This window comes from Tyto alba, unplaced genomic scaffold (genome assembly GCF_018691265.1).
Source record: "Tyto alba isolate M040663 unplaced genomic scaffold, T.alba_DEE_v4.0 Super-Scaffold_7, whole genome shotgun sequence".
Taxonomy (NCBI): Eukaryota; Metazoa; Chordata; class Aves; order Strigiformes; family Tytonidae; genus Tyto; species Tyto alba.
The window spans coordinates 5033852-5050153 of record NW_024881328.1 but is presented as its reverse complement, the minus strand read 5'-3'; the positions used below and the strand labels follow the sequence as shown (position 1 = coordinate 5050153).

At 38.2% G+C, this 16302-nt stretch overlaps 1 protein-coding gene across 7 annotated transcripts in view; it reads right to left on the bottom strand.

Moving 5' to 3' along the window:
- Positions 1–16302, bottom strand: part of GTDC1 (glycosyltransferase like domain containing 1) — a 204598-nt gene that overhangs the window by 54878 nt on the left and 133418 nt on the right. For all 7 annotated transcript variants that reach the window (XM_042808522.1, XM_042808525.1, XM_042808528.1 and 4 more), the window contains exon 6: positions 12–371. In XM_042808522.1, the coding sequence (XP_042664456.1) occupies positions 12–371 (360 nt within the window). The remainder of the gene's footprint in view (positions 1–11; positions 372–16302) is intronic.

Genomic DNA, 16302 nt, shown 5'->3' with positions numbered 1-16302 from the left:
TCACCACTTACCACCTGTGAGGCCAGGCAATGTGTAAAGGTCTTTGCTGATAGTCCTGTCCACTCAAGATATTAGAGAGGTTAAAAGTCAGACATTGCTTATCTTCTTCTTGACAAGGATTTGTACTTTCTGATGCTTCAGGCTGGTTCGATCTCGCCAGGGCTGTTAATGGGGAAGGCAGCCCCTCGTGCTGTGTGGTACGAAGTCCAGGCTGGGCTTCACGAAGTCCAGACTCGCACTGTGCGTTGCTGTTTTTCATTAAAGCCCTGCTCTTCTGCTGGCCGGGCAGATCCTCCAATTGATAAGCATCTCCATTTCTTTTAACACCAATTACCTTTTCCAAATGGGCAAGCTTATGTTCTGGCATGAACCTGTCAGGAAAAAGAACAAAAAAAAAAAAAAAAAAAAAAAAAAATCCATATTGTGTTTACACTGGATTTCAGTTTCACCTGGCAATTGTTAATTAATTAATAGCAAGTAAGAAAGTAAGAAGACAATACACTGTTGATATTTTACACTCATCTGAGCAACACCTCCACTAGCAATCAGTAAATGATACACTTTATATGTATTTTAGGGAATATGGCACCTGTGAAATAAAAAATAAAATAACAGATTCACTGGATGAGAAGCTAAAAGTCTCCACTGAACCACATTGCCGCTAACAGCATACGTATCAATGGGTAAAGCAAAACTATTTGCCTGCTAAAATAAAATACAGCAAACACCTCTGGGAAGTAAAAGTGCAATTCTGCCAGAAAAGTCCTGGCATTTTTGCCAGGACTACAGCTAAGATTGGTAGCAAATGCCAAACGCAGTGGTGTTCAAACTAATGTGAGTCTAGTCTATGCCTAGACTTAAGCCCAGCAAGGTGCTTCATCACAGGTCAATGAAAGCTAACACAGAAAGGCTGTTTCTTAACTAATAACATGGTCCAAACACGTACTGTGACATGGAAGTGGGTCGTCTTGCCCAGCTAACCTTGCCTGATTTCTATAATAACCAACTGAAAAAATTAATCACAAATCATAAAAAAACCTCAACCCACACATAAGAGAAAAGGATTGAGTTGTACATCTATTCAAAGGATAAAAGCAACCACGCCCATGTTTTCTCACAGGTGTGAGTAATGAGCACTAAGATGGGGAAACTGAGGCAGCACTGCTCATGACCTTCCTGAGGTACCACAGACAATAACCGTTGCCATGGGCTCTTCTATCTGATGTCCATGCTGCAGAAAACCCTTCCCAACAGCAGGATGCATTTGCACAGGTACATTGAGGCCACTGAACTCATGTTTGTAATATATTACATTTTTCGTTTCCTTTTAATTTCCAAATGTTTACGCACTCTAGCCTGTTTATTGAACTGTTTACTAATGCCAACACTTGCTCCACTTTATCAACCTCCTCCGCAGTTCTTCAGAGTTTTACTCCATCACACCTTGTTTCAGGGCTGTGAACAAACCGCTCCCTGGCCTCTTTGTTAAAGCAAATAGTCCTAAACACCAGAATCATCCACTTCACCCTGCAATGGAGCACCTTTAAAGGCAAACAGACGCTTTTTCTTCAAAATCACTACCAAAATACGAACACGCACATACTGTGAGAATTTTACTGCAGTTGTACTAATTCCTTTGAGGATTTTTCTTCAAACCCCTAAATCTCCTTCCCTAAGTCAGTACACTGAGTAACTATTCCATGTAATATGCATTCTTTGATTTGGCTTACTGTCCCTCGGCGTATTGTTTTCATGTTTATCTACACTAAGCTGCATTTTCAAGCCACTGACCGAATCACCTACGAGATCTACCTTTTTTCCACTACTCGCCGTCATTCACTGGAGCTGCTCTGTAGATAAAACCAGAAGAAGTTCAACCACATTCAACAGCCTCATCCAAATCCATTGCTTATGTTACAAACAAGACAGGTGCCCAAACGAGCCCAAGTTAAACCATTCCCATCTCAGCGACTTAGCCACCCCGATTCTCAGAGCATAAAAGCACAAATTCGGTGTGGCTGAATTCCATACATATATGGTCTTAACAGTTAAGCCAGTGTTTTGACAGTCTAAGCTGAATTATAGACCTAAAACTGGCTGGTGGTAGCTCCTCTGAAGTACGGACACATCCCCGTGAGGATATACTTTTATATATTTACACATGGGAAAGCTGAAGGAGAAATAGGTTAAGGGATTTGCCCTGAACCACCACGTCTCTGGCTGAATTGAGAGGACTGACTTACCAAATCAAATTTAACTAACAGATTTTGAAAAATCATTGCTGTTAAGAAGAATTGCTTGACATGTGAGAGGTCAGACTACCTAAGCAGGCTCTATCCCCCTGCCTGTCTTTAATCTCCTGGCCAATCATTCACTCAGTGCACTATTTCTATTTCTGAAGAGTTTTTCTTCTTAGTTTTCAGCCTTTATAAATCTGATCCGTCATTGCAGAATTTCTAATAATATTAGATAAAACTTCACTGATCTCTCTCTGGAATAAACTATTTAATATCCTTTATTTAAGACATGTGTGTGCAATCAATTCTGTGGTATTTACTTGTAGTACACACAGAGTATTCATCATCCTGACAATTTTTAAAAGTTTTAGAACACCATTTCACTTAGCAGTTTAAAAAAAAAAAAAAAAAGAAGAAAGATTTATTTGATGGTTAACTTTGGAACAAGTTATCTGCATTAACTTCCATTGTTTTGGCATAAAGTAGTTCTGTATATTTTACTAACAACAGTGGAGACATGATAAAGGATGTAGGCAGAGAGCCATAAACAGCTCTCACTGCAACCGACAGCGTTCGTGTAAAAGCATTAATTTTTTGGACTTTGATTGGAAGACGTCTCTGTGCTCAGCCACGTGTATTCTGCTAAATACAGCCAAGTATAAAACCTGAATTGTACCTGAATATAAGAATTTTAACTGCGGAAAGGCCATTGTAAATCATACGTAGTATAAACTTGTCCACACGATTGGAATGATATAATGGATATTGTAGTCCCTAACCACTAGCTAATGTTCTTTATGACACTTAAATAAATGACCTGAAAATAAACTAATAACAACATGAAATCTTCTAAACCTGTTCATGTGCATTTCCCAAAAGCATGCTGGAGAAAGACAATGTCTAGTTAGCACATTTTTTGTGTTTACAGAACATTTTTGCTCCAGCTATTCTATTTTTCCTCTCCCAGACTCACATTAATTCTTCTTTTCTGTCACCTTCTAGACAGAGTCATCTCTCCATCCAGTACCTGCCCAGATCTTGGTCATTTATAAACATCAACAGCTTGCAGGACTTCTACATCACCATCTAGAAGTCTATAACCTGGAGAAAAAACAAGTGTTCCAGTGTTTTATTTGGAGCCAGTATCTACTCCCACAAAGATCATCAGAAATTTTTCATACCCTGTCTAAAGTTCAGAAGATACGTTCTCAGAGAGGCTGGTTATGGAAGAGCAGAGATGGGGCAGGAGCAGACATAGGCTTAAAAGATTTGAAATAAAGGAAGAAATTCTTTATGTTGAAGGTGGTGAAACACTAGCACAGGTTGCCCACAGAGGTGGTAGATGCCCCCTCCCTGGAAGGGTTCAAGGTCAGGTTGGATGGGTCTTTGGGCAACCTGATCTAGTTGAAGATGTGGTTGGACGAGGTGACCTTTAGAGGTCCCACCCAACCCAAACCATTCTGTGATTCTACGATTCTAAAAAACAAGCTAGAGACCTACTGCAGCAGATACGTAGGATTTAGTTATCAAGGAGGATGCACCATTTTTCTCAACCGTAGTTACAACACACACCATTCACATAAGAAAAATGCCACCGCGTTCTATTTTTACTATGGGAGAAGGATTTTATTGTTATTACTAACTTGTGGTAGTGAAATCTTGTACATGTGAAACTTTCCAGAAAAAATTATCACCAAAGCATACAAATATTAACACTTTCAACAGATTCCACAAGGTACTGTCCCTTATATTTAAAAAAACATGGCAAATGTTTTACTTTTATGCATAACTCATATATATTTAAACACTGAAAGTTCAGAACAGTGTGAGACTTAGATATCTAATTTTAGCATCACAACTTGTTTTCAGAACTTTCAAAACTGTTTTTCTTTTATTTGTTCAGATTTTTGAGGATCTCTGACACATTCAACAGTCAATTTTAAAACTTTATGAAGACTTTAAAAAGAGTAAGCCTTGAAAACTTTCTCTTTTTGCATACTGGGTACAGATGTTTAGTTAAAAAGATAGGTTAAAAACCTAAGTTCATATATAATAAAAATTCCATATACCACAAGTCAGAGTTTCAATCAAAATATATGCTATTTTGAATAACAGATTTTTTACTCCCCAATCTATATATTATATATTTTCTTTTCATTTATGCCATGAAACCCCTCTCTGAGGAAACCCATGTACTTTTCCTTAAAGCAGACATGCGTGTTTTCCCCAGCTCTTTTGTAACATGGCAACATGTTACATCATATGTGTTTATTCACAGCACTTTATTTGCTCTCATGAAAAATTACTTATGGGAATTGGTTTCTTTTTCGTGGCACCAACAGTCACTTTGGGCACCATTTTATTAAAAACAACAACAAAAAAAGGATGGAAGCGCCATGATGTCACTGCTCAATGAATAGAAACCACATTAGAAAGACTAACGGGAGCGCTGGTTTAGGTTAGGTCAAATTATATGGGCAAGTTCTGCATGTTTTATACCGGTTTGAGTAGTTGTTCTCGATGAGCAAGGATAATTTGTAAGAATAGATATAAACTAAAAAGAAAAAAAAAAAAAAACAAACAAAAAACCCAATAAAAACTGGCCCTTCTGTAACTGTAGTTACATTAGAAGTAATTTAAAGATCGTTCTGCAAGTGTAATGTTTTGGGGTTTTGTTAATATATTGTCATTAAAAGGTTTTAAAATAATAAAAGGTGATAGTCATAATCAGATATATTAGAAATCTTCCCCAGCCTTGGAGCTGGAGCACACACATTTTAGAGCTGCCACATTTCCTTTGCCACTGATGCACCATGACGGCATAACTTACAACTTAACAAACTCATTGTCTGAGAATTTCCTTCGTCTTTCTTTAAACACAATCACAAATGTCTCTTTGTTAACTGTAATATTTTTAGTAGATTTTATGTGACCTAAAATACTACAGAGGTTCTTGGAGAGCTTCTGAGATTCTAATACCTGGAGTCCATTTGGCTTATAATGGTTGCGATGGAAAGTAATTCTTGTCATTTGCAATAACTAGGAAATTTCACTTTTGCACTTCCTCTGCTTCCTTGAATTTATCCTGTTCCAACGCTGAATTTATTCCCACAATTACTACAAATATATGCAACTGTGCACACCTATTACTGGCCAAGCACTGTACAAATACCAAAGCTTCATGGATATCTCTGAGCTCTCTCAAAAGTCAGAATTTTGTCCACTCTGATATAAGGGGAAAAAAAAAAAAAAAAAAAAGAAAGAAGGTCACGAAAGCATTTCTTTGGAGGTCAAAATGGAACAGACAGCAACTATTTGGAGGTCAAAATGGAACAGACAGCAACAACACTAGTATACACTTAGTTTTTATATTTATATATAAATTTATACATTTAACTTTTTTATACTTAATGTTACGAGTCACCTGATGCCAGTAAAACTGATGCTTTTGTATTTACCCACTTCTCAAAAGACTGCAGCAAATGACAAAACTGGGAGACCGGTCTCAGTTCAGTGTTGTTTTTTCTCTCCAACTACTGTCACATTTTTGCTCTACAGCAAAAAAAGAGTTGCTGAGTGTGGTCAGGTGACCCAAACCTCTGCTACAGTTCAAACCTAAAAGCTCAACAGAAGATTCTCAATATTAGGGAATTTGATATTAGGGTTTACTGAAGTTGTCACATATTTTCAGGGATCTAATTTCACTTTCTGATCTTTAGCAATGGTTGTAATTCTTCATTCAGAAGAGGGAAGAGATTACTTGTCAGCAGTAATCTCTAACACAGATAATGCCATATAAATATTAGGGGCTTCTAAGCATGGACAAGGATTAGGAGCGAGAACAGAAAGAAAACTGAGCAGAGCCAAGATTAAGCACTGGGAAGGGCATTGCAAAAGAAAATGCAAGGTCTGCCGCTGAGCTTGTCTTCCCACAGTAGAATACATATATATTTTCCTGGGTAGAATAAGTAGGGTTTACACTGGTTTCCCTGTTTGCAAACTGCAAGATACAGGAGTATGACATATTATTTGAGATGTGATCATTATCTTCTCTCAACTATATTCTCTCTTCCATGACACAGGAGAAATACAGAATAGACTCAGGGAATCACTGAGGTTGGAAGGTCTCTGGTCCATCCTTGTGCTCAAAGCTGATCCACTTGGACCAGGTTGCTCAGAGACTCGTCCAGTCAAGTTTTAACTGTGGTCAAAGGCCAAGGATGGAGATTTTGCACTCGGACCTTAGGTGTGAGAGAAGTGTTGGTCTTCTCACGGGCTACAAGGCGAACACCAACATGGGAGAGAGCTAAAGCTGACAGCAGCAGCAGGACAGTTTCCTTCCTAATGTCCACATCCTGGCCAGAGAGAGGGAAGAAGTGGTACGTAACCTACATGGTACACCAGGGGAGGGATATCACGAGGCCTGACTTCTTTCTGACAAATCAGGCAAAATATTGTTGTTTTGGCAAGCGGTTGGCTGAATGCACCAACCCTGGTCACCCCAGTCGTGTGCCTGATTAGCAGGCAGGATCAAGATGCTCCCAGAGAAGAGAGGCTGGATCCAGATTAACCACAGGCAGTTGGTTTTGATTCAAGTGGTAACTTCGTCTGCTGGAGTGGGGAAGGAAGATGAGGCAGGCAGGAGGAGAGATGTCAACAGTCAAGAGAGCAGAAGAGAAACAGGGTAATTCTCAAATACCTCAAACCATAATTTCCACCTGTTTTTCAGAATAATTTCTGAGCAAAATCCTACAATATCTAGTATCCATATTCAATATACTGCCAAAAATTCTCACTTTTACTTGGAATTTGCACTTTTCTTTTCAATCTAGTTTCTCTCTGGTTCAACAACACTCCTATTAGTTTATTCTCTAAGATGTTATAGCTGTAGCCCAATGTAACAAGGATGGTCAAACTGATCTCTAACTTTCTCCTCTATAATATTACGTTTGAATTTCTAACACTAAGATTACTGCTCAAGATGCACTATAAAGCCTACATCCTAGATGACCAGGATTTTAACTGAAGCACTCTTCAACTCATTCCCCAGATTACATGGAAAGGTCCTACCTTCCAAAACACAAGCCTGCAGTGAAACTATGCAAAACAGGAGCAAAGGCAGGTGAAACTACTCCGAAACAAACATATTCCTGGAAATCTAAGCTTTCCTCGTTTTGAGTCCTCTGTGCTGCTGCTCTTGCACCATTTCAGCCAAAAGCATGTCTAGCTTAATCCAGTACTTCTGAGATTATTTTTGTTACATATTTACTCCTGACAAATGACTTCAATAATATCTTAAGCGCTTTAGGTCAGCAAAAAAAAAAGTATCACGTTGTGATTACTCTGCATTTTAATACTGGAAGGGAGACTCTGGACCCACTGAAGTCAAAGGCAAAGCTCTCCTTGCCTTCAAGTGAGACTGAGTTTGACCCTAAATATATTATTTCTGAATTCACATCTTCAATTCCCTAAAATCCTTTAACACTAAATGCAAGAATCTATGCAGTTATAATTTCTAAGAACATCATTCTCAACAAATGAAATGGTGATAATTTAAAAACTCCTCAGAAAGATGGCAATGAGCTACAATACATATTTGATAATGCAGGTGAAAATAACTTATGCATTATTTTGCACAGGATATGAAAACATGAATTAATTGATAGTTCAGAAAAAAAAAAAAAAAGTAATTTTCCTTATAATTAAACATCATGACTGTGGAGATCTGTTGCACCAACACTGCAAGGTAACGGATACACTTTCGGAGCCCAAGGAGTCCCCTTGGTAACAACTGCCAGAAATTTAGAAATTGTTGAGTTCAATTCTGCTTCTGCAGAAGTTCAAAAGAATGAATTATAGTATAGGGAAAAGTTAGGCTTCTGGGAATCGCAAGGTTTTTAAGGTTCGTTAGGATCCTAAAGGATTGGTCATGTTTATTAGTGCTCACTTAAACAGAAAAAAAACAGCTCAGCTTTTGGGTGCTGATTTAGAAAATGCAGATTTCACATATAGCTCTAAACAATACAGTATCTCTTCTTGCTCAACAGAATTAGAAATGGGTGTTTGAAAAGTGGTATCACACCTTAAATCAACTTGTCTTTATAATTTATTTATTTTTTTAATTAAAACTAATACCAGGATCTTGTAACATATAATTCCCTGTTTTGTGAAAATATTTCTCATCAGGATATATAGGATGGATGTCCCCTTTAAACAGGCTGTTTTGTAACATACGCAATGCAGAAGGGAGTGCTATCATAACACTTCAATAGTTAAGTGACTTTATGAGAAAAATACTTCCAAATGTTTCCTAAAACCTTCCAAACCGCACCAAAGAACATTATCGTAATATTATGTTTCCCTATGGCCTCCAATATTTAAGCTTGCTATTCTCGAAATGATACTTGGATGAAAAATATAAGTTTATGTAATGTATAAATTGTTCCTAGAAGAAAAGTTGCCTTTAAAATTACTCTGTATAGATGTCAGATATTTTACATTTTCAATAGCCTTTCTGTATTAATTGAACAAATAGTATGCTAGTGCTTTGGGCTGCATGTGAGTAGTCTGTATTTTAAAACTGAACAGTCACCGTGTGATCTTATTCATAGCAAATACTGAAAACAATAACTGTCCTAGCCGATTACATATCAAGTTACCCTTAATAGATATCCATATTTCTTGCACAGTATACATAATCCATATAAACTGTATACCATATATCAATACCATATTCCAGCGAATCCACCATCAAAGAGTTCGTTTATAGTAGGTTTTCGTTTGACTCAGGGTTGTAATGTTCTGTGCAAGCATAAGCTAACCATTTCAGTGATTTTGCCAGCAAGCTGCTTTTTGGCAGATTATTGGCAGTACATATTGGCAACAAACTAGTGCAACTAAGCCCTTCTTATAACTTACAGGTAAATAATGATTTTAATAAATTTATGTAAAATGTTCCACTTGCTCACATCTGGTTTTGATAATTCACTCGACTGTGCAAATGCAAACTTCTGTGTGTTTCTCAGGAAAACACATATTTCACCTTAATTATTTAACACTTTCTCAGGTACCCCAAGAAATAAATAAGCAATGAAGCCTACTTTCACTTGAAGGTTTAACTGAAGAAAGTTTTATCTGAAAAAGCTAGAGAAATTAATTAAAAATAAGAATTGTATGCACACAAAAATCTAAACCATGCTCTGTCATCAATACAACATTCAAATAATAAGAAAAACCCAGGGCTATTGTAGAGCTGGCTCAGCCACAGAGCATTTAAATCAGGCGGTCCAGTCAACCGCCTCTGGCCCTGAGGACAGCGGAGTAACGCAGAGACTTTGACCTCCATTTGAAAATGTGTTACCATATTAGATTTGCTTGCACTTTTTTTTTTTTGCACTGCAACTGAGGTTTAAACGTATATGCAATTGTATCTCAGCTAGGCAGTGTGGTTTAGGAGGAAATGGAGTTTTAATTCCAGTTTTGCCGGTGGGTCAGTGGCTCGCTGTTCAAACACCAAAAGTCTCTCTCCATCCCTAGAACTAGAATGGCAGTAGCTCTCTGTCCTAGAAGGACCAAGCTTTTGTTAGAAAGCTCTGAAAACGTTACTACTACTAGTAGCAGTGTTGTTACAGGGGAAAACCAACCAAACAAAAACCTTGGACTCCCTATTTCTGATATAAATCAGGACGACACTGATGCTGATTGAAGACCACTGATCATCTGCCTTCCAGCAGCTGGGTACCAGAAGACTCCTCGAGGAGCCTGCACCTCCACAATTTTGATGTGGCTCATCATGATGAGCTACCTATGATATTAAAGACTGTAAAACAAAAAGAGGAATACGCAGTTTTGTGTTGGAAAAAGGAGAAAATGATCAACACCAACAGCACTGTAACCCTTACGCGCTGAGTCACCGGCTTGGTGACATATTTGCAGGACGGACAACGGGAAGGATGGTGCCTACCCTGTAAGGAGCCACAGACTTGTGAACAGCTTGAGCTGTGACCCGCTCTGCAGCAGAACATGGTCATCGTGAACATTACTGCACTCAGCCTGTTGAACACATAACCACAATTAGGGGAAGCAATGCACTTTAAAAGGTCGCAAATAGCCAACGTCCGTATCTGTACTGCTTGTGGATGTATCTCAAAAGTTCTATTAAATAACTGCTTTAAACGGGGCCTGTAATGAATAGGGAACAATTATTAAGCATCAGATTTTATTTGTGCCCAATTCAGCTTAGAATTTGCTTGCTGGTTTTGAGCATTTTTTCATTTATGGAGTCAGCAGTTTAGGATTTTGTAAGGCTTGGCAACACGGTTAAAACCCAGTGAATTCTTGTTGTGATCTATTGGACATGTTGGTAAAACTCGCTGTTGTTATAGTGGACTTGCTTTTAATTTGATCTGTTTCAAGGATTCGGTATCCTTCCAGCACATTAGAAACCTAGGGGCATATATTTGTATTGTTTAAAGGCAGGAAATTCTGTGAACTGAAATGAGAACATATCCCTTTTGCCTTTATGGACTTTTGTTATTTTCTCTTCCTTTTGGGGTTTTGGAAACAAAACCAGTGAAAGCTGAAAGTTTGAACAATAGCGAATTACTTTCAAGGAAAAAAAAGTAAAATACAAAGCATACTTTTATAACTTCATTCATACACTTTGTATATATGTAAATTGGACTTATTCAGGCATCAGAAAATACTGTTTGCAGCAGGGCCTTAGACTGCAACAGGATCGTACTGTTTTTGTCATAAAAGACTGTGGACTTTGCTGTTTTACTTTATTATTCCTTTACTACCTTGTATTAACTTGTACCCCACTGACTTCATGACAGAGCCGATTTGTTTCATGCTAACCACAGAACTAGGGCAATCACATTTTTATTGTAAGGAGAAAAACTATGCGTCTTTGTAGCTTTCTCACTTTAACTCCTTGTCCGAAGAGTCCAACATCCCTCCTTTAATTGATGCAGAAGGTAGGTCTGAATTCTGGGATATGAAATGAGAACTGATGAAGGATGAACAGGGACACGTATTCTGATAAAATTAACAGCTGGGCAGATACTGCCTTTTAGACAACTACAGCAGCAAACTTTCTTATAGCAGTTCTGTACTAATTAGCAGAAGGACTGGAGGCGGAGTGGCTGCATTAGCACGGAGACCAGATCTCAGCAGGATGCATTAATCCTGGTGGAGTACTGCACAAATACGTCCACACTGCTTTTGGTGCTCAAACTAGCTTGGTATCTTTATTGCACATAATGAATTATGCTGTACTGCTTTACAAGAATAGGGCTGTAAGTTCTTGCCACGGTTACGGCTCTTTGGAATACTCCTGCCTCATGACAGGCTGCAGAGATCCAACAAAGTCTGCAACAAAACTTGCTGGAGGATAGCTCACGTGTGGCAACCTCAACTGCGGCCGTGTCAGCAAGAGCCTGAGCACTCACCCAGCACTCACCCAGCGGTGTTCCTTGCATACGGTGTACAACAAGCTGACTGTTCCTAGCTAATAAGCTTAATAGCTAAATATAAATTACAGTGGGATGCAAAGCTTGAGAGAGACATTCGACACCCAAGATACTGCTTGGCCACTGGATCTCTCCTAGCTAGTGTTTCTTCGCACTCGTTAATCCCTCTTCCTGGACAGCAGCAATTATGACATTGGTGAACTGCAGGACTTCAGTTTATTTGCTTTCATTTGGCACAGTGCTTCATGCCTATCTCATCTACTCTTGGAGGTTATGACAACTGAAGCAGGGATCACAATGAGGCACCATCAATCACCACGATAAACACAGCTCAGCTGTTTCCATGCAGCCAAAGCCTTTGGTGGAGAAGAATCTTAACAGGAGATTTGAAAGAGCATGAAGAAGCGGCTTTACTTTAAGTGCTTGCAATAATGACTTCGAAAGAAACACTCCCGACCACCAACCCCAGTGAATAAACAGCTGAAAGGTGCTCACGTCCACCCATGGATTATGCGTCTTGTAGATCTCTACGTAAAACCAAATCCATAACTACCAGCTCTAATACTTCTATGGTCCTTCCTGCAGAGGTGGGCAGTGAAGGGAAAGGCTTGGTTCCCACCCAGACATCACAGGGTGCATCACCTTCCTGATGGAAAAAGTGGGGATCCAAAACCTAGCACCTATGATAACCACAATTACCCCAACTATTCTTGAGGTTATGTAACCATACATTCTCTCTTATTCAGAGCACACTAATTTAACAGTTTTGACCAAGTGGTCAAAGAACGACTAATGTTATATTTTGAATTGAAGCGGCATACAAATATTTACATCATATATTCAATATATGTATGCACAACTGACGATAAGCCACCAGTTTACAGGTCCCTCTTACCTCATTCTCAGTTCTTCTGAAAATGTAGTTAAAGACTCTTAGGGCAAAAATTATGACAAAGTTCATGAACTACACAAAAAATTGGCTGTGACACCATTTATTAAAAGTTATGATAAACTAGAAGGTCCAACTAAAAGGAGCAGATGCACTGTTTGCTAAGTTGTAGCTGCAGACAGAATTTTTTGTGCCAAGATCAAAAGAACAAGGTGTTCATATAAATGGCATTTTATTTTGATCCCATTATTCTATATGAGCTCAAGGAGAGATCAAAGGAAAAAGTACCCAGGTTTCACTATTAACACTTAACATAGCTCCAGTCGGAAAATCCTTTCCAGATTGCTAGTGCAATTCAAAGCCCAGCACATTTTTGTTGTTCTGTTGGGTAATATACCTGAAGGCACGGTTTTGATTCCTTGACCACCTTTTCCATTGTGGAAAATTGCTTCTGATATATATAATTTCAGTTATTTTCATTTTTACGACAGTAACCCCCAGACATCCTAGCTCTGGGGACGACACTGGTTTGGGTTGTACCCGTTGTCCCAGAGAGACAGGCTGCCCTGAAGTAGTGACAATATATCACTGACTGCCTACAGCACTCTGGAAATTCAACACCGTCGGAGTCAAGTACTGAAGTCTGGTTCAGCCCCTGCCAATGGCAGTTCCACTGGAAGCAAAGCATACCAGCCTCAACTGAGTATGTAAACAAACCTAATGGGCCTTTAAAATATGTAAAGGTTCCTCCTGGTAGCTGGCAAGAATAAATGTGCTTTAATATGTTGTATTGCTTATTATGACATTATCCAGGACTACTACTATTAATTAATGGTTCTATTGCCTCTCTTAGAACCCAGCGATGTTGCATAAAGAAAAATAATAATATATTGTATTTCTTACAAAACTAAAGTGTGCTAACAAATTTTAATATTCAGGCTTTCTTTGAATGCAAGCTGCTCATTGATGATTCAGTAATTTAGGGCAGACATTTCAGAATTTCACTTCCAGCGAATTTCTTTGACAAACCAAGACCGCAGAAATCTGCTAACAGGTATAGCTTGTCAGACTACCTTTGGAAAAATCAGCATTTATAAGAAAAAAAAAAAAAAAAGCATGTATGTCCTTCTTCCCTGCCTTGCCTCCCCCTCCTCACTTGCTATTAAAGCATTCGTGTTACAAAGTCATTCCAAAGTTTATTGTAAATGCCAAAAAGTGGGCATTGATCCCACATGAGCTGGCTCAGCTATGGCCCACCATCTTGAACATATTCATTTCATCCAACTCAGCTCCAGGAGGAGTTTTTGGGTTTTGTTTTGGGGTGGTTTTTTTTTTAGAAAAAAACTTAACTTTTCTCTGAAAACTGTAGATTATACATACGCAAAGAGAAGGCAAGTTATGACTCTGGGAACTTGCACAGTCAATGCTAAATACATGCAGGTGAGCCGTGGCCTAGAGTGAACATTACAATTATGGGTTAAATGAGACAAAACGTCTCACGCACAGTCAGAATATGTTCATGTTACACACAGCAGCCAGCTGGCTATAAATCCAAGAAGTAAGCTGGAAAGCTTTAGAGTTTAAATGGATGAATACAGATATAAATGGAAGAACAGTGGTTTGTCGCCATATGAATGGCTTTTAACTGAAAAGAGTGAATTGCTTTTATGAGGGTTTTCCAAAAGAGTAACCTTGTTGAGATGAAAAAAAGAATAAGTATGATGATTGGGGCATTCCATATATTTATATTTTCTATTTTGTTTTGAGACAGAGAAGTCTGATTCAGCATGTCTGAACAACTATAATATGGCTTTACATACAGGTGTTCCTAGTGAATAGGGACACAAGTTTTTTAATAATACCTCTGCAGCTGATGATCCATAAACAAGATTACTCTATTAATTTATTTCAGATTCAAATTACCATGAGCTGATCTGTGAGAAGCTGTGAAGCATTTCACTTGCCGTATTTCCAGCTCTAAGTAATGGATGCTATAGCCTTCTCTACTCTCTCTATATGAATCACTGAACTTATGGCCAGCAACCCTACCTGTGCACAAAACCACCAGACGGCCTTGAGGCTGCTAAACCAACACCTTCCCAGCAGGCACAAAGGATGAGAGAAGCATTTCTGAGACTTTCTTCTCTTTTTACTGAATAACGATGACTAGCAGGACCTTCTGGAATACAGACCCAAGAAACATCCTAATAGGTTTTCAGATATCGATGAACCTGAATGACTTTCTAGAAGTCTAATTACCCCATATGAACATTCTGGGATCTTACAAAGATAAACACTTGCTGTTTCTCCACTCCACCTAAGGCAGACATAATTCCATCCTGAATCCAAAAGCACAGCTTAGGTTCTTACCAACTCCAGTATCAGCTAAACTTTCAAGATATAAAGGAACTTCACATTGATAAACTATGTTTATATTAATTTATATGACATTGATATTAAAGTGTGTGTGTATATATATATATATAATAATTTTTACAAAAATTTTTATGTTAAAAAGTGGCTGCAAGCTCATGGTTTTGATGTACTTACTGTTGACAGAATCAGATGGAAACTGTAGGAAGACTGATAACGAGTTTGCTCCCCAAAACCTTTCTCCTATGTCTCTGAACTGACTGAATGGGAACTGAGAGGGAAAAGAACAAAGATTTGCTGTTCTTTACAGTCACGCAACAAAAGTGTAGGTTAAGTACAGGAAGTATTTGCAGATTTCTGATATTTTGTGGACCTTTGTTGCTTTTCCTTGCATTCAGATCTAATCTCAGCCCCAGCACAGAGCTGGACTTTCATGTTCTGCTATCCTTCACTAATAGAACACCCAACCCACTCTGACACTTATGGCAAAGCAGATTCAAGACACAAATTATAACTTCAGCTTTTTGTAGGCTTTTTTTCGTACTAATGCATTAAGGAAAAACTGTTTCACCAAGAAATGAAGGCTTAAAATTATACTGCTGAATAAATTAATACAAATTTTCAATGTATATTCATAGTAGAACATGCCTACAGACTGGACAAATACAGTTATAACTTTTAGAAGATGTTTGGATAGACAATTTGATGTTCCACATCAAATAAGTCACTCAATTAGGTGACCTTTAAGCATCATGGGTATAAGAACCCTGTGAGTTTCTTTTTTTAAAATTTCTGATACCAAATCTGTATATACCTCCAACTCACTCGAGTTACCATTAACAACTACTAGAATATTTTTAGAAGATCCTTCAAACAGAAGGGTAGTATTCTCACTACAATTTTGAACAAGCAATAAATTGTGTTCGGTTCTTTAGCTTCAATCAAGCATCAATTTTGGATTATTTGTCTGAAGTCAGACTTCTTAAAATAAACCAGTTTTTTATAGAACCAATTTCTGGGAAAAAATTTCGCTCCACAATTTGAGTGTAATCAGCTATTCTCATATAACTGGCTCTGATTTGGAGGTAAGGTACATAATCATATACATAAGGAGGGCTGTATGATTAATTCAAGAGGTGTTCCACCAGTACTCACATGAATAAGCATAAACACCTTAACATTGTTTTAATTTCATTATACTGCTCTATCACCTTTGGTTCTCAGAAACATTTCTGTACTATCATCAGTATTTAATCTTGCACATCTTTTTATATTGCCTCTATTACCCAGACCCTTTTTCCTCCTCCTCCTCTCCAAATCAAATGTTTCC